General features: G+C 43.1%; 2 protein-coding genes across 5 annotated transcripts in view; one reads left to right on the top strand and one right to left on the bottom strand.

The window, feature by feature from the left end:
* The first annotated feature begins 1,293 nt into the window (after nucleotides 1-1,293).
* Nucleotides 1,294-11,035, top strand: METTL21A (methyltransferase 21A, HSPA lysine). Of its 3 annotated transcripts, none has more exons than XM_065638261.1 (3): nucleotides 1,294-1,639; nucleotides 2,665-2,776; nucleotides 10,291-11,035. In XM_065638261.1, the coding sequence occupies exons 1-3, from the start codon at nucleotides 1,493-1,495 to the stop codon at nucleotides 10,296-10,298; spliced, it is 267 nt and encodes an 88-aa protein (XP_065494333.1). In that variant the 5' UTR covers nucleotides 1,294-1,492; the 3' UTR covers nucleotides 10,299-11,035. The 3 variants fall into 3 exon arrangements, with proteins under 3 accessions (XP_065494333.1, XP_065494331.1, XP_065494332.1); XM_065638259.1 differs by lacking the exon at nucleotides 10,291-11,035 and adding an exon at nucleotides 3,817-4,337; XM_065638260.1 differs by lacking the exon at nucleotides 10,291-11,035 and adding an exon at nucleotides 3,744-3,965.
* Nucleotides 11,036-11,103: 68 nt separating this feature from the next.
* The window catches only part of CREB1 (cAMP responsive element binding protein 1), a 35,050-nt gene continuing 27,789 nt past the window's right edge, over nucleotides 11,104-18,364 (bottom strand). For both annotated transcript variants that reach the window (XM_065638256.1, XM_065638257.1), the window contains 3 exons: nucleotides 18,147-18,329; nucleotides 16,594-16,744; nucleotides 11,104-14,288 (listed from right to left, as the gene is read on the bottom strand). In XM_065638256.1, coding sequence (XP_065494328.1) covers nucleotides 14,144-14,288; nucleotides 16,594-16,744; nucleotides 18,147-18,329 — 479 coding nt within the window. In that variant the 3' untranslated portion in view covers nucleotides 11,104-14,143. The remainder of the gene's footprint in view (nucleotides 14,289-16,593; nucleotides 16,745-18,146; nucleotides 18,330-18,364) is intronic.

The raw sequence follows: 18,364 nt of genomic DNA, 5'->3' as shown, positions 1-18,364 counted from the left end.
AATAGCACAAGCGGTTTCAAACTCTCAAAAGCAGGAGTAGTGGCAAGGGACCAGCACTTTAGGACATAAAACCACAGCAAGCTGAATCATCACACCCACTCTGGCATGTTTATGAGGAGAAGTTTGAGTTGCCATAAGACAAGTATGAACTGGTCTGGGGCAAGCGAAATTCTGGTTTCCATTCCCCTACGGCAGCAGAACCCTAAAAACAAGCTTTAGTTCCTGCTACCTTTGTGCAGCCTGTAATGCTCTTCCACAAAGGCTTTTGTGAATTTTGAGCCACTCTGTTGAAGTCGACAACTTTCGGATGGAACCACATTCGCTTGCGTCTGCCAGCCAGATTTGCTGCTCCCTGCGGGAAAGACTGGGGATGTTTTCTGGGGCTGGTTACGCTCCCCAACTTTGAGGGCCGTCCTTGCCCCGTCGGTGGTGACACCGGGACCTGCCGAGCCAGCCAGCCCTTGGAGGTGGGTGCAGGGAGGGCGAGCTGCTCCCTGCCCCGCTCCCCACAAACGGCCCTTGGCACACAGGGCCTGGCCCCTCTCAGGGGCTGAGGAGCGCGACTGGAGGCCCTGTGCCTGTTGCTGGAGTAAGTCCCTGCAGCAGCAGCCCCAGGCGGCCAGAGCGCAAGCGCTGCCAGGACGCTTCCCCAGCCCTCCCGTGGCCTTTAGCAGGCTTTGGAGCAAGTTCAAGTAACTGGAGATGGAGACATACAAAGGAGAGGAGCACTGTGTTGTTTTGCCAAACAAGAGATTAAATGGAACCAAAGGTGAAGAGAAGCCCGTGCACAAACAACGCCGCAGGGGCCTTACCGCCTCACCACCACGCGAGAGCAACTTTGGCTTTAATGCCTTGGTCAGTGCTCCAGCTGGGATTCACAAGAAACGTTGTGTTTCTGCAATGGTTACCCAGCAATCGAGGGACCACTTTGAGGCTGGCAGTGTGCATTTGCAGAGACAATGTTCACCGTGCTGGCAACGGAGGACAAAGCTGGCGGGCTGGACAAACACCTCTCCTTTGCAGTGACTTCCAAACACCTCTGAAGCAAAAGCCACAGGCGTGAACCACAGAGAGGCTGCGGGGACAGCAGGCAGCGTCCCACAGGCCGTCCCGCACCTTCTGCACGGCCCCAGCCTCCCCCAGGAAGCAGCGCGACGCTTTTCCCCCGCGATGCCCCGCGGAGCCCCAGGGGCGGGCGCAGCCACAGCCCTTCCCAGGGCCGGCCCCGCTTTGCCCGGCCCCCGCGGGCAGCCGTGCCCTGCGCTCTGCCTCCCCGCGCCGTGGCTGCGCGGCAGGAGCGCCCTGCAGACTCCGCAGCTCCAGCCCCATCCCCTCTGCTCGCCGGCGGCGGCCGCTGAGCGCTGCCGGGTCCCCAGCCGGGGTGGCCGCACCGTGCCCAGGCTGCGGCGCCGGGGAGCGGGCGCTCCGCCGGAGCAGCGGGCGGGCCGGGCGGCGAGGGGCCGGGCCCTTCCTCCCCCGCGGCGGCCCCGGGATGGCCTTGGTGCCGTACGAGGAGGGAGGCGGCTGGGGAGCGCGGCAGCTGCACAGCCCCTGGGCCACGCACCGCTTCGCCAGCCGCACCATCCGGCTCCGGCAGGACTGGCGAGGGCTGGGGGTGGCGGCCGTGGTGTGGGACGCGGTAGGTGTGCGCAAAGAACGACGTATTTCCGTACTGCGGGGGATTCCTGTGGCGCTTGCCCTAGCCTTAGAAAATTATAAAACGTTAAACTCTGCTTTACCCTCTTTTTTTTTTTTTTTTTTTCTCATAAGAGATCCTGGAGGACTGCAGGGGAAACAGGCCACCTTAAACCCTGCACGGCCAATGCTATATACAGGAGATACTTCAGATAACTCGCAAAACTCTCACCCATTTCTTACCAGTGGCCTATGATGTTTGCTTAACACGCTTCAGAGCACAGTACAGATCCTGCTGGTCAAGGACTGCTGATAGACTTTATCTTGGGGATAAGAACCATCCAAAACAGAGGGGTGTGTGGCAGGCCCGAGGCTGCTGCAAAGCTTCCCGTCCATCGGGTCTCTGTCCAGACACAAACTGGGCTCTTACCTCTAGTTTTAAAGAACAAGCATAGCAATTTTGCAAACTCCTCGAATGAATTGGTGCACGGGACCGCTGGTCTTTCCTGACATTGGCTTTGACGGAACTTGCTACGGAGAGCACGCCTTATCAAGATTTCTGTAAAATATAACATGTTAGATACAAACAGCGTTATTACTTTCACTGTGGCCTTCCTGATGGCATGACAGCATTGGGCTGAAACCTTTTGAAATACCATGCAAGATACTCCGAATCCTTTTCCTAGACTTGTGCAATATTGTGTTTGACACCCCCTTGCACCAAATTTGCTTTCCAAATGCAACTGTTTTTGCCTCCTGTTATGTCTGGGGATTCATGAAGCTGTGTTGCCATTTGTGAGCTGCAGCCTCCATGGTTCTTTTTCCCCTTGGCCTGTAAGAGTCTTCTGTAAAATGCATAAAAAGACCAGACGTGCAGGCAAGAGGCAGAGAAGGGCTGAAGAAAGTCTTGCTTCAGACCTGAAGTGCCTGACCCTTCCTCTAACCTTCTCTCTCGGTGTAAATCAGAAATCCTGTGTTCAGCAGGACTGAAATGAGCCCTGTGCTAATTGCCCTTGTCTCTTTGCTTAGGCTGTTGTCCTGTGTGCTTATCTGGAGATGGGAGTCGTTGATCTCAGGGATCGGTCTGTGATTGAGCTGGGAGCCGGAACTGGATTGCTGGGAATAGTGGCCACCTTATTAGGTAAGAGATTTTTTTTTTTTCTCGTTTAAAGCAATTTACAACTGCAGTAAAAGTGGCACTTTTACATCTGTAATACATGCCTGGTGTAGAAGTTAGCACCAAAGCTATATACATGAACGGTGATGTTTCCTGTCTGGGTCTTCTTCCTTTCCTGTTAGACTTCAGAGCCTGCTGCATTATTTATTGTAGTGGTGGTGCCACTGCAGTTCACTTTATGGTGGGACCTTGTTGAGGCTGGCGCCAGTTACCACGGTACTCAGGTACACTCAGGTCTGCAGCTGTCCTCCCCCAGGGAACAAGCTTGTTCTTGCTGTCTTCCCCCTGTCCTCCTGTGCAGCACAGAGAAAACTACAGACAGAAACCACACTCGGAGCTTGCATAAGCCTATTTTGCAGACAGGGGGTCTGGAGAAATGAAGAGATGTTTCGTGTGATCTATCCATGGCTAAGGCAGGGGCTGGGTACCATGTTAAATTTGTGCTAACTGTCCCAGGTTAACTTTGTAATTCAAAACTCTAGTGGCTGCGGAAGGTGCGTATTGAAATAATAAAAACAAAGGAGTTTGACAAAATACAGTCATGCTGTGCAAAATCACACAGGCATAACTCTTGTCTGACCTGTGGAAGAGGCTCTCTAGCTGCCCCTCACCTACTGAACAATTACAGAATTGGAGCAGGTTAATTGTAACAATCCCCGTTACAATTATTCTATTGTCATCTATGGAAAGTCAGAAAGTAACTTCTCTACTTCCATGCACTATGAAAAAACTGCAGAATACACTTTTTGTTCTCTACCCAACTTAATCTTCATGTGGAGTATCCTTTATATTAAGTGACTGATGAAGGGTAGGATGCATGTAGATAGTGGGCTCTTTTGCTTGTTTTGTTCTTTTGTTTGTTTGCTTTTAATCAGGCAGCTCAGGGGAATTGTTAATGTTTAACAGGAGCTAAGGAGCCTGCTTGACTTAGAGCATTGTATTCCAAATGCTATATTTATGGACATGGACTGTTTGTCTGAGACATACGCTCCTGTACCGCTTAGGTGCTCGTGTTACCATCACAGACAGGGCGGCAGCACTGGAGTTCCTGGAGTCAAATGTCCAGGCTAACTTACCTCCCGAACTACGTCCGAGAGCTGTGGTGAAGGAACTGACTTGGGGAAAAGACCTGGGCAACTTCCCTCCAGGAGCGTTTGACTTCATCCTGGGCGCAGACATCGTTTATCTGGAAGAAACTTTTGCAGAACTGCTTCAGACACTGGACTACCTGTGCTCAGAGCAAACCGTGATTCTCCTTTCCTGTCGTATCCGCTATGAAAGGGATCACAAATTCTTGAAGATGCTGAGAGGCCGTTTCTCTGTCTCTGAGGTCCACTATGATTCCAGTAAGGATGTTCATATCTACAAAGCGCAGAGGGCTAGTCGCAAGGATGACTTTTGACTCTATGCTTTGTTAGTAAACCGCTGATGCTGTTCAGTCCTCCCCTTGTTTCTACTTAATACACCTGTTCCTAAGCATATAATTGTAGTTGTGTTATTTCACTGCCTTCTTGGTCTGATGGTCTTCTCTGCCCACTTGGTCTGATCCAGCAAGGACTGTACTATACATTCTGCATACTGAAGTTGTATAGGGTCTTCCACTGACTTTTTATCAAATGTAATTTTTGAAACTGGTTTAAGTTGCAGAAATCTTCAGGCATCAAAAATGTCATCAAAAGATCTGTTGTTTAAAATCAAACTACACTTGATTTCTGTGGGAAACTTAGAAATAGAGTGGATTTTTTTCCCCTTATTATTTAACTCCAGAAGTGGATGAAAGATAAACTAAGACTCTAGCTCTAAATGCCTGAACTCTTCAGGCCTTCTGCATCTCAAAAATTGTGGTAAAAGAAGCCACTTAAAAGAGCAAAAGCAACAAAGGCAGCTGCTGTAAAGTTGTTCTATTGCTGTCACCAATGAATTGAAGAGACATATGGAAAAAATAACAAGATCTGAGGGTAGGGGGCTGCATTGCGAATCAGTATTGCACAGTAAGCCAGGTTGGAAATCAGTGGTGTTTTTAACTGACTTGCAAGCATGGAGCCCCTGTCTGCAGCACCAAAGCAGTCGTGGTTCTTGGATTGTCTCTAACACCATAACTTTTCCTTGCAGAGGTCAAGGCTCCGCGGAGCAGATACACGTGCACATGTGCCAGCAGGGAAGGTGAAACACGGAGACTCGAACTGTTCTTTAAATATCAAATCAGTCCTTAACTCTCAAAGTACCGCTAAATAATGTTTTACTTTCTGCCTTTGTTTGTGGCTCGCTCTGTCTCTCAGAGCTGTTAGTTATATGTATTCTTGTATTACCTGGGACCTTGGGGCGGTGTCTAGATTTCAGCATGCTTTCTGTGCAGCGTGGTAGATCCTGTTCTAAGTAACTGATTTCATACCTTGAGCTTGTAAAAACAGCTCTGGGAAAAATGCACTGCAGCCTGGAATTGGACTTGCACCAGCAGCAGACTTCCTTCTCTTTCTAGTGATGGAAGAATGAAACTGTTGGAAACAACAGGCTTCTAGATGCAGGAATTGCTACAGTACTTTTTTTTTGGTGGATGTGGAATTTTTTTAAACTTAACTTACAAAGCCCAGGTCAGGTTCAGGCTTTAAGCGTGTCCATGTCTTTGGCGCTGGCTACAGTAACACCAGAAGCTGCTTTGGGTCATGGACGTCAGCAGCTCTTTATCACTTCTGCTTCCATCAAACTTCTTAACTGGAAAAGATGCGGGGGGTTTGTGTCCAGAAGTGATGTGGAGACTGTAATCTGGAAATGACACATTTAACATTACAGGTCCCATGAATGAGGCCCAAAGATCTTGCGCTCCATTCCTGATGCGTCTCTCCGTGTTTTCAGTTTAGTTCCTTGCTTGGCTCTGGACTCAGCCTGAAGAGTTGCTGCTTTAGAACACTCACAACAGTATCCTCAGAAGCCACATGGTGTCACTAAAACAGTATTTAGGCCGCTGGCTGGAATATGCAGTCTGAAACCAGAGTTCAAGTCCCTTTGAAGGAAGGAAAACAATACTTTTAATTAAATCCAGAGCATGATATAAGCTTTAATGAGCCAGACATGGCTTTTCTGTTGTATCAACTGGCTGAGCGATGGTTGAAAATAGTTAGGAGCTCTCCCCACTCTCTTTCTGGCTCTAGTTTTCAGTGTGGCCGTAAGTTCTCACTGCTCCTCTTCCTTTTCCTCCTCACTGGTGTTCCCTTGTCTCTGAGCTTGCCTGTGCTCAGTGGATGTTCCAGGCTGGAGCTGGCAGAAAGCGGCGTGCTGGTGCTTGGGCTTGTGAGCGCATGTGACGGGCTGTGTGGGGAAAGCTGCTGCCCGGCTGTGCTTGGCGCTTGCAAGAGGCTGCAGCTTGCAATACTGACAGCTGTGGAAGCATGCCTTAAAAGCCTGCTTAAATAGCACAGAATAAAGCCCAGTGTAGTGCAGAATAAAGCCTACTGCAGCAACCTACACACTTTCAAGGCTCCAGGCCTCGCTTCAATGACAGGAAAAGTTTTGTACTTTTAAAACACTACAGTTTAATTGCATACCTTTCTAATTGTTGAGCAGCTTTCAGGGTCTGTTTTTCCACTGCCTGTTGCCTTCCTGTAAGAGCAGGAGTGTGCCTTGGCCTCTTTTGCTGTGTAGCTGCTGCACAGCAGCTGTATGCAAACCCCAGGAGTACACTGGAAGGCTGAAGCAATGCTACTGCCCATAAGAAAAATGTGAGATGCCACTGGCAGCTCAGGTGAGTGTCTTGCCCCTGACCTGCAAAGCTCAACAAGTGGCACCCCCTCAAGGGGACATCACTCACTGCTACTGGGTGAGCTTCTGCTCTGCTATCAGATGCATGTCAGTGTTTAAGCAGCTGTTTGGCAATTACACCAAAACCCTGCCCTGCAGAAGGTGCTTCCTTCTCTCACCTTGGTCATCCCAGGACTAGAGAAGTCAGCGTGATTCTCCTTTGGGTGGTTCCATTGCATCAGTCCTGTTTTGTAACAGATGATGTGAACTCATCTGCAGGGAGGATGTGTTTGGGCATGGGTCCCTGGGTAGTGGGTCAATACATAAAGTGTCTCTTGAGAAATAAAATACTCACCCTAGGGAGAGGATCCAAGACATGGGGAAGTGACCACGTAAGACGTGACCATGCTGTGAGATTGTGAAACCATTCCTGAAACATGCCCTTCTGCAAGGGAACCAACTTCTAAAATGTCATTGCAACTAAAGTGATGTTTGATTAATATTAAGGCAGAGTATGAAGTGCAGCTCTGTATCTTATGGACAAAGAGCTTCAAGGTGCAGCAGTGTCAGAAGAATCAGGTTTACCAGCTGGTCTACTGACTGCACAGCGACCTGTGTTACCAGATTCTTTCAGTCCGAAATTCAAGCCAAACTGCATTTTTATCTCATGGACTAACTCCTGTTCGGGACTCTCCCTCATTACTAAGATACACGTTTTTCTGAGCAACGACGTGAATGGCATTATGAAAACACTCAGTTGTGAAAACCACAAAATCCCAGCCATAATGAGCTGACCTTACTGCCTCCCCTTGGTTTCACTGGAGGTGTGTTTACCTCAGTGCTGAATTTCTCCTTCTGGCTTTCATCCCAGGGTTTAGATCCAGCCTCGCAGATGATGTAACCAGGTTGTGATCCTTGCAGTGTTTGCTGCCTTCTGTTCTGCTCTGTTATTAACATCGTGGTTTACAGGAATGCTTAAAAGTGGGTAAAAAAAGAACATTTGAACTGTGAAAAGCCTCTCACACATCATTAAACAACAGAACTAATTGCCACCAGAATGAATACTGGAAAGCAGGTTTAACAATATCAGAAGTGGAAGAGAAACTTTGTTCTTCAGGATCTAACTTCTCACTAATCTACTTCAATGTAATTGGGATTTAAAAACCTTTCCTTTGGGGAAAATCTCTCATGAATACTTACAGCAGGCCACAGATCATAAGAGCCTTCTTAAAATACACCTTTTCCCATATTCCTGTCTAGCTACCATTTGCCACTCAATTAGCATAAACGGAACATCCTGCTCAAAAAAGAGACTCTATAGAGTTTTTTAAAGCATGTTTATGTGACTGCACATAAATGTTTGTGTAAAAAGGGAGTTATGACAGTTTATACCACAAAGGTTACAGTAAGAAAAAACACTTCTTTATGACAATAATTCACAAATTCACAAGAATCACTTTAATATACAAAGCAATTACTACCATTCTGAAACACAAAGCAGCTAATATGTACATAGTGTTAATAAAATGCATTATAACCCAGTACATTTTTTTAAACACAGATAAAGCACAAAAAAAATAAGTAAAAAAAACCAAAACAAAAACAAAAAACAAAACCAACCAAAAACCAAAACAAAACCCACAACAAGGATGTTTCTGGATTTTTGGGGAAATGTAAATAAGAATTTATTCCCCCCCCAATACTGGATTTTCATTTAGTCTTCCACAAGTACGTGGGAGTCGAGCTCAAATACCCTGTTCTCTGCTGACATGGTTTGGGTAAAGATTCAGAAATGCAGATGAGGTGAACTTACTCTTTCCAGCTTATATTACAAAGGGAGACTAATAACGCTTGCTCTGGAAGCTTCCCTGAAGAATATTGTTCCAAAACAATTTCTAATTATAAATCCAGAGTAGAAATAACTAATTCTTGAAGTGAGCAACCGATCTGTGGACAAGTCCGTGGAGGGGTTGGCTGCCAACTAGCACCTCTTTTTGCCCCGTTCCCCATCCCATCCCTACAAGTCCATATAAGCAGCACAGTTTCAAATCTCATACAAACTCGAAGTTCTAAAATTTTTTAAAATTAATGTTTTAATATAAATAAATGTCATTACACACACACAAAAAAATGGAGTGGCACCTGGATAAAACGCAACTTGTAGAGAGCATCCAAACATCCTTAGTTTGTAAGAGTGGCCATTTCCAGATAACTACCTGGCTCGAGTTCTTCCTTCCCCATGCTCTCAACTCAGCTATCCCCTAATTTAGAGAAATATAAAGCTGAGGCGACACAGCAAGTCACAAACTGCACTGGCGGTACCAGAACGCAAACAGGTCACTGTCTTCAATTTGTGCTACGCAAACAAGCCCAAGCAAATATCTTTGTGGGCTAGAGCTTAAATACACTTCGAAAACACATTCCGAGGCAAAACCACTTGAAACACAAACCCTCTTTTCCAACTGGATCTGGTCCCTATTTCCCAAAGATGTACGGATTTAAGCCAAATCCATCCACAGACCTGAACCTGTCACAAGCACACAGTAGGTAGGATTTCAGCACCCTGTTCTCTTCATCGGTCTGGCTCCTCCCAAACCAACTGAGCTTCGCGATACATTCAGGTTTCTGCAAAATCAGTGTCTTTTACAACCAGCAAATTCAAAAGCTCAGGGAAATGAGTTCCCAGGCACAGTACAGAGAACCATCAATGTACTGTATGCTTTTTAAACCTGCTCACAGTGACAGATCTCAGGGTTATAGCTAAATTATCATTGCTCCTGCAAAAGAAAGGTGGTTGTGCTCTTTTTTATCTTTTAAAGCAAAGTGACACATTGTCAATGTACCTTTACTCCCTGGTGTCAAAGAAATGGAAAGCCTTTTGATTTATTTTCTTGGAATGCAGCTTGTAAAACTTGCAGCCAAATCTCAAATTAAGAAAAGGGGAATAAAGTGACTGAAAAATAGTTCAGCTTTCCTTCCAAATTAACCTCCCTTTCCCACTTGGGATCACTGAACTAGTTCTATTCTAAAGATAATTTCACATCCATCCTGTACACGCTGCTCGGAGACACCACACACCCAATTCTTTCCAGTCTTCAGTCCTGCCAGTTCGCACCTCCTGCCATTTTGCAGTAACGCCTGCTGGACGCCAGGTGCTGATCAGCAAGTTAAATTTGCGGGGGAGTCAACTGTGAGGAGAGGAGTAAATTGTGTGCAGGCAGCAGGATTACAACAATTGTGCCAGGGAGCTTCTTAAGCAAACCCAATTGCTCTTTTTTTTTTTTTTTCCTTTTTGTTCTGTATTTTTTTTAAAAGTGCACATTTTAGTTAAACATTTACAAAGAATATAGTGTAACAAAAATAAATACATGACCTTTTGGTTAGATCGTTGGCAAATGTTACATCACTAACCAGCTTCAGGGTGAAAAAATTACTAAAAACAGGGTCTTAGAAAACCAAAGAAATCCTCTGTGAATTGTCATAGATTTGCAACCACTGATAATGAACTTGCTTTGATGGGGAGATTTGTCTTTATTTTAATCCACAAAAAGCACTGGCTGGCTGTCATAAATTAAAAACCTATTAAAAAAAAACAGAGGCCAGTTTTCACTAACAGATGACTACTTGCAGCTGCAGTCTACTGGAAGCCCAGATCAAAAAAAAAAAATAGTACAAATTTTGACCAGAAGCTATGAGGGCTGTTTTTCCTTATTAAATCTTTTTTTTTTTTTTCTTTTCCTGAGCCTCTTAATGATTCCAAACACCCCACCAATTTTCTGATCAACCTACAAGTACCAGAGGAGACAGCGGTCTGCAACGCAAACAACAACTACAGAAGAGCCAGGACCTGCAGGTGTCCGTACAGTCCTGATGAGCATGACAGGCTGAAATTGTGCTTTCAGATACAAGCAACGGTGCTGGCGACTACCTGATTCTGGTGAAATCGCTCCTTAAATAAAAATGCATCGCCACTACCCCAGGAGGAAAACAGAAGTCTTACCAGTGGTTCCGTTAGAAAATAACGCCTTAACAACCTTTGCAATTGTTTTGCTTTTGATATATAGCTGCCAAAGAGAAAAAGCACAAAAGTGAATTATTCTGGGGGGTGGTGGTTGTTGTGAAACAACTGTTTACATAATTTCAAAAATCTCCGTCCATAAAAAACAAACCTCACAAAAGCAATGAAAGATGAAATAAAATTATTGAAAAATGGATAACTGAGAAACAGCACAAAACAAATCAGTAATAAGCGCTAGAATAATGCAGCCCAGAACTACTGGGGCGGGGGGAAGCTTTCACACGCATACACATCCACACACACCCAGACACACACAGAAAAGTAAAAATTTTTTCTGACCTCCATATACTATAATACTCAGCATTCCTGACTTAAAAGCTCTCAGAGCTGTAGATTATATACTGTGTGTATATATATATATGTACATATATTATACATATGTATTTTCCAAGAATATCTAAATTAAAAGAGCACCTCTGACAATATCTTAACTGCCTGATTGGTGCTGTTGTTTTGCAAAATAATGACATTACAAAAATTATATTTCAAATCAATTCTTGTTTATTATGAACATAATGAATCTAGCCCTTTCTAACCCTCTCTTCAGGTAAAACAGGCTATCAGTTCTTGAAAACTCACCATCGTGAGATATAAAACTAACCCTCCTTCTCCCCTGCCAGCATAATATCTGTCCTACTTCTAAATGGCCTTAGTTTATAGAAGCTGATTACCCCAACCTCATTACTTGGTAAATAACATATGAATGGATTCCTGTCTCATATTCTTTCCCTTCCTGGGTTAATATGAATAATAAAGCATGTATGGGTAACCGTAGCCAGCCCTGTACTTGGTCTAATATATTTTTTATTCTTGTAATTTAAAATTTCCATTAAAGAAATCCAAGTCCCTAAATCCTCAGTGCAGCATAAATAAAGACTCTTGCAGGTCCGTCCGTACTATAAAACTAACGTTCTTTTTCTTAGTGAAATGTTAATTACTAATGAGGTCCAGGCTAATAACACTCCAGCCCACGCACAGCCAAACGGGTAACACGGTTCTCCTCTCGCTGCTGCACAAATTTGCACCAACCCTGTATTAGAAGAACCCCGTCCAGGTACCGGTTTAGGCTCCCTGGTCCATTCTGCTCCCAGGCTTTGTCCCAAGTGACTATCAGCAAGTGCTGGACACTGCTCATCACCCACCAGAAACAGCTCTTGGGTCAGGCTCACTGCAAAAACTCAAGTTTTTGCACACAGATGGTTCTACAAAAGAAACAGCCTTGATGCAGCACATGCAGGCTTTTCTGGGTTTCTCAGCTGGAGGAACCATTCTGTGTGTAACTGTGTAAAGAAAGCCGTTATGAGCTTCATGTTTTACAAGAAGTGACTCCTGCATTATCGACATTTCTACTTCAGCACTAGTTCTGAAAAACTGGTAACTGTTGTATGTGATTGTATTCTCTGACTTTAAGAATCAGACATTTTTTTATAAAAGCATTGCTGAGAATTTTGGGTCTTCTTTAAATTTGCATTGCTGAAGTAATAAATTCATCTTCCATTAAATAAAAACATGAAAGTCAGTTCTCTATGGCAGATAAACATAGACCATTTAAAAACTCCCTCAACACTTGTGAAAGCAAATTCTTTCATAATTCTGATACTTATGTTCTCTTATTGAAATACAAACATAATTCGTCAGTATTGAGAACTCTAGATTTAACAATAATGCTACGAGTTTAACCCTGCTCCTTTTAAAGTCACTTGGAAACTGAATGCCCTCTCAAATGGGAAAACTAGAACTTTTAATACTGCTTAGCTGTTTGAGACTCACTGCCCAGAGTCTTCCAAATGTTCTTCTTCTAACATCACATTGATTGTGTAACCTTTCAGAAGCTTGTGTTTGAAGTTCATCTTAAAACCAGAGTGAATGGGAAAAAAAATATTAGCAAATACTTTGCTAGGCAAGACATTAGTACAGACCAGAATCTTATTCATATGTCTCTCCTATATAAAGTTTGACCATAAGCCAAAGTAAACTCACTCCATCAATGACCCAAGTTAGTGTATCAAGACACTGCTTCAGAGGGACAGGAAACAAACTGCACATGATTCTTTTTGACACATTCTTTTGCACGACTTCTTGACATTCTTTTTTGGTTCTTTTTGAGCATGATTCTTCTGGAGTCCTAATGCTTAGTACAGAGTTGTTTTTGAACGTGAACTACCTTTTAAACAATGTAAATCTGGGAAAGACCACGTTTCCTCAGTGCGCACAAAAACCCCTGATGTTGCAAACATCTGAGGCACGTGAGTAATTTTACTTGCAGGAATAAATTACTTGGTGTATCTGACCCTTTACATGAAATAAATCCTCTGAATAAATTAAGAATTTAGCTAGCCTGGCCAGGTTCAAATAATTAATATTGTCCCTTGCGAAGCAGAAGTTGGAATATTTGTGTTTGAAGTCCTCTTCAATATTTGAGGTTGTCCTGGGAGTTGGCATACTGCAACTTAATTTATGCATGGAAGGCAGCCTCAAAGTTTGAAAAAGAATCTAGCAAACCAGGCTGGTGTTTCCATTGCATAACTTGAGATGGTAGTAGGGAAACAGAAATAACCTCGTTGCTTGAGAGAACCTGGGACACAGGCTATACTGTCGTCAGGGAGTACGTATGTCGAGTTGGCCGTGCTTCAACTGCTTAGTTGTTCTGCAAACAAAAAGGCAGCGCTTTCTTGTGTTACCCTTGCTTATTACATGACTGTTTTCTAAACATCGCTATTGTACTTTTAAAATTCTGAATTCTTTTCCCACCCGAATATAATTTCCTAACCAATATCCTATGAAACTCGTGTTTGCCTTTTGTGCATTTAGAACGTTGAACACACTTGCACACATAAGCTTTGAGCAGCAACAACTGACCAGTGAAGCTAATTTCTGAGGTATGGAGAAGTTTTCACTAGTCCAGGAGGGCTTAATACAGACTACAAACCAAAACCCCTCCTGGGCTAGTTCAAAAAAGGTTTGTGATCTCCACACCAAGAACATGACTGTGAAGCGCCTTTCCTTTGGCATGCTGCTTAGCCGTGTATTTTTATATTTCATAATGAATACCTGAAACCAATTTGGCAACCATTGCTTCTTCATTGCACCGTGCATGCTCCACTTATGTGGCCCACAGTTCTCTGGACCAAGAGGCTGGGGTGTTTCTGTCTCTAAGGCAATGGAAAGAGCTCAGCACAAATTCTTGAAATCATTATGAAAGGACCCTCCCCACAGTAACTTCCCAAGTGACCACTGTAACTCCTTGAAGAGGATGGGGAGATGAGAAAGAAGCCTGTTCTTCTTCGCGCTGAGACTGATGATGAAAATAATCTTGTAGGGGGAGAAGAGGAGGCAAGTACTTGAACATTCACAGTTTGATGCAAAGCACAGATGAAATATATTCTGTAGTTGCTTCAGGCAGTTTTGCGCATAGAAAAAAAGAAATGTTTAGAAAATTAAAAGTTTACTTTGTCTTTCTGGGTATAACCAGAACCAGTCTCTATCCCACCTGGACAAGTGAAAATGGGAATCCAAAATTAATCTGATTTGTGGCAGTAAAGGTCCTTAAGTGCTTTCAACTCCTCAATCAGTGTCTTGTTTTGGTTTTCAAGCACAGCTACTCGATTTTCTAGACATTTCACATACTCCTTTTTCTTCCTGCGACATTCACGTGCTGCTTCTCTGCAAAGCAAAAAAAAAAAAACCCATTCAAATCCAGAACAATTACCTGCAGACATGGGCTACTTAACTCTTCAGGTCAAACCTTTCACCTAGTACTGCCATTTTTAGAATATGGAGGTATCAATAAGAAATGCAAGTTAGGAAGAAAGGCTGCATTAATAACAATTGTCTCTCACAAATCACACACACTCAAGATCCACAGATCATCTTAACACGTAGATCCCAGTAAGCCAGCACCAATGAAATTCTGCTTCTGTGAGAAAAGGATCCTACTCAATGACAAAATTCTGCTTGCAGGACTTACATTAGAGCCTGCAGGCCAAGTTGAATAATTTCGTTGATTTTTATTATAATAAATAGATGGACAATAACAACATAGATAAGACCAATGTTTACCTGTTATAGTCTTAACTCTTCCCTTTGCTGCAGTCCAACCAAATACTAATGGTCAGGATGTTCAAGTGGTGCAAAAAAAGCTACATTTAGAGAATTCATGTATTTGCTCTCAAGCAATGCTTTCATTTTATTAATAACATCTGCATCACTGCAATGATAATATAAATGACTCGAATTTAAAAAAAATCACAAAATAAACAGACACTAGCAACCATATAATTCTTTAATCCTTGTCTGCTATGCCAAGAACATGGCAGTGTTAATGTGCTGAGGCAGGTCTCGAGACAGCCAAACTTTTAAGGCTTGCTTTGTAAAGATTAATTTGCTGTAGATAACTTGGTAACATACCAAGAACACCACTGAAAAATACCTGGAAGGTAGCTTGTCAGAGCAGCACACTGCAGATACGTGTAAACGCACACGCTTGCCCTGAACCTTTAGGTGCAAAGCAGAGCAGCTTCAAAAGGAGAGTCTGAGTGTCCCTTCGTTGCTAATACTGCATAGATTGGTAATGCAGCCAATGTTCTGGGAAATGAGAGGACAAAATTGAACCCAGTTCTTTCGCTTATTAGATAAATAATAGTTGTAGTACTAGGTTAAAAAAAAAAATAGTCTGTTCCAAGACCTACCTGGTAAGGAGACTCTAAAAGTAATTTTTGAAATTCAGGTTCACAAACGAGACAGGATGAAGAAAGCCTAGCTTGTAAGCCCTGAACGGACTCGGGTATCAATTTGTCTCTCCTACAAATACAATCTCACATGCATACAGCACTTCAATGGGCCATGTGCAACATTTAGAAATTAAGCCATGTGGGGCTGTTACTTGTGTCACCAGAAGATTTAAGTAGTACTGGATCAGGAAGTGCCTCCCAGTGCAAACTACTAACCTGTCTTCTTGGGTGACAACTTTTTCTCTTTTTTTGTGATTTTTGTGCCAGCTTGGGCTGTATATTGAGGAACCTCAAGTCTGTGTTCCTTATGAACAGCTAGAGTTATACTGAATTACAAAAGAGCTTTTAAAATGTAAAATTTACACAGAGAATTTGCACAATAATATCTATGAATATTTATGCTATAATCCTCCAATAACTACCACCTCACCATCTGCCTCTTTATACCTCTTTCTCCTGCTTTGCTATGGAGCTTAGATTTGCAAATATCTATTAAGCAGGCAGGCTAAAAGCGCGACACACAACATGATACTGTTGCAAAAGCTGTCAGTTTAACTCAAGTGGGGGTAATTCCTCATTGTTTTTCTTGGATTTCCAAAACATAAAAGCTTTCTTTTATTGGAGTAAGACTGCTGACTAAATGAGGGTATTCGGAATACTAATTAATTTTTTCTCAAATGCAGAGCCTGAAAGGGTGACATCTACTATTCACTGATATCAGAAAAATACATAAAAAAGGGAGACGGGTGACATTCTGTACAAAAAACTTTTTAAAAGTGAACTCTGGTGTTCAGCATTATTTACTTCATTAAAGTCCCTCGACAAGCATTGGGTCATTTAGGTAATTCAGCCTTTCCTTAAGTCTTTCTGCCTCTGGAGGAGAAAACCCAAAAGGCAAGGCAAGGAAACTACATTAATATATCAACATAAAAAAATCAACTCACCTTGGTGTTTGTAAGAATATACCTGCAGTCATACAAGTCCCTCACCAATGACTTTTCTCCTTATGGCAACAAATACACGTAACTCACAGAATGAGTCCAACACCTTTACTTAAGGTTTCATAGTCACAACACATGGCATTAGCAGATGCGCTTCTTTGCTTTGCACCTTTATTTAAAGGCAAATTCTCCAGAAAGCATTTAATAGAATGACTAAGAAAGATCAGGATTCTTAGCGCTTAACACTCTAGTTCTATGCAGGGCTGGCTAGGAAAAAAGTGATCTAAATGCACATGCCTGTTCTTCATTAGACGCACTTCTCTCTTCCGTGCGGCCTCTTCTGCCGGCTGGGTTGGAAGTGCTGGCGAGGAGGCCATGACTACACCTGGTGCGATGGTGCTGGTTGGCGCGGTGCGGATCTGGTAGGTCTGCACGTCTCCTGAGGCAGCTGAAAGACACAAGGGAACATCGTGTCAGTTTGGTGACGGCGAAGGGCAGAAGTCGTCTCTTTAACCACGCGCTCTGGGCTGCCGTACGGGAGGAATGACCATCCTCTGGGTCATCATCGCTATCTCAGCCTTAGTTTATTAACGTGTGCAAGGTTTTGGGCATTCCTGCTGAAGAAGTCTTCACTTGCGCTTCCCACCTTGATTTGTCTTGTTTCTTTCTCCCATAGTACATTTATTTTTAGTTCTCTGGTTTTGGGGCAGTTTTAGCAGTTTTAAGAAGATGAAGGATGGCAAACGGTATTTCTAGCTATGCTCCAAATGTCTGTCTGCAAAAGGAGAAACTGCACGTGTAAGTATCTGGCACAGAAAAAAGGGTGTAGAAATGTAGCATTTACTCCAACAAGAGAGACAGCGCAAGCCAGGCACTCACCTTCACCGCTTCTCTAGAACGAACTAGGTCTCGGGTTTGTGTGTTTACTGTAATGTAGGAGCGTGTTATATTTGCCTGAGCTCATAAAAAAATATGACACCACCTAAAGAAATCACATGTCCTTAAGAGCACAAAAACCAGAAGATCAATGCATCAATACTCTTTTTCTCAGCTATTTATTTTCACTGATGCCTGGAGACCTCTTCACTGGAAAACTTTCAAATCACCTGCTTTACAACCATAAAAGCAGGGGTACATTTTTCTGTTATTTTTAATAAACAGATTTTTAATGGCCTCCCAGTTTTTAATAAACCCAAACATATATTTTAATACAATAAAAAACATCAACTTATTCTAAGTTGAACTAGCCTTGCTTGCTCTAAGTGGAGGGCTAGACCAAATGATCTCTCCTAATGCACTTTCCTAAATTATTCTATGATTCTAAGACTCAATGATTAAGTACTTGGTGACTAGTTACAAAAGCCACAAGAGGAAGAAATTATGACTTGTAACTGAAGAGGGGAAAAATTACTAATGAATTAAAGTGTCCTTGTAGAAAGAACGTATCAAACAACCTTCTTTCCTAACTTTAATGCTTTGCCTTATATTTCTTATTCTTGCAGATAACTGTCTGGGAGAGCTCAGAACTCTAAAATGGCATGAGTTTTTGCAGAACACATTAAAAAAATCATGTGGGCAAAATGCAGGAAATAGAGCATGGAAAGCCAAAAATAAATATATTGTTTTAAGAAGTAAACCCAAAACATCTATAATTTTATCAATCTGAAGGGAATGGCTCCAAGAAAATGTGACAAAGAGCTTTGCCTGGACTTTCCTTGACTCATTTTGGAGACTTATCTATGCCAAAGGTCTTAATTTTGTTTCCTGATGCATTTGAAGGAGTTAGGTTGGCGACTTTGATCTGCATGGAGAATACATTATACAGAATGACTGGCTGTGAAGTTCCTCACCTTGTACAACAACTTGGTTGCTGGGTACGAGTATCTGTTGTCCGTCTGTGGTCTGTGCATATTGTAAAATGGTGGTGCCAGGTTGGGTTGCAGCTGCGTTGGTCATGGTCAGCGTCTGGAGACCTTGTACTCCATCTGTGCCATTGTTAGACAACTGTATTGCTCCTCCTTGGGTAATAGCAACTGAAGAAAAAAAAAAAGGACACAGAATTTAAGAC

This window comes from Caloenas nicobarica, chromosome 6 (genome assembly GCF_036013445.1).
Source record: "Caloenas nicobarica isolate bCalNic1 chromosome 6, bCalNic1.hap1, whole genome shotgun sequence".
In the NCBI taxonomy this organism is placed as follows: domain Eukaryota; kingdom Metazoa; phylum Chordata; class Aves; order Columbiformes; family Columbidae; genus Caloenas; species Caloenas nicobarica.
This window is presented reverse-complemented; position numbering and strand designations above follow the sequence as displayed.

Coding starts and splice junctions, on each gene's coding strand:
- METTL21A (XM_065638259.1), top strand. CDS start 1,493: ATGGCCTTGGTGCCGTACGAGGAGGGAGGCGGCTGGGGAGCGCGGCAG. Junction 1,640..2,664: donor CGGCCGTGGTGTGGGACGCG/GTAGGTGTGCGC, acceptor CTCTTTGCTTAG/GCTGTTGTCCTGTGTGCTTA. Junction 2,777..3,816: donor AATAGTGGCCACCTTATTAG/GTAAGAGATTTT, acceptor TGTACCGCTTAG/GTGCTCGTGTTACCATCACA.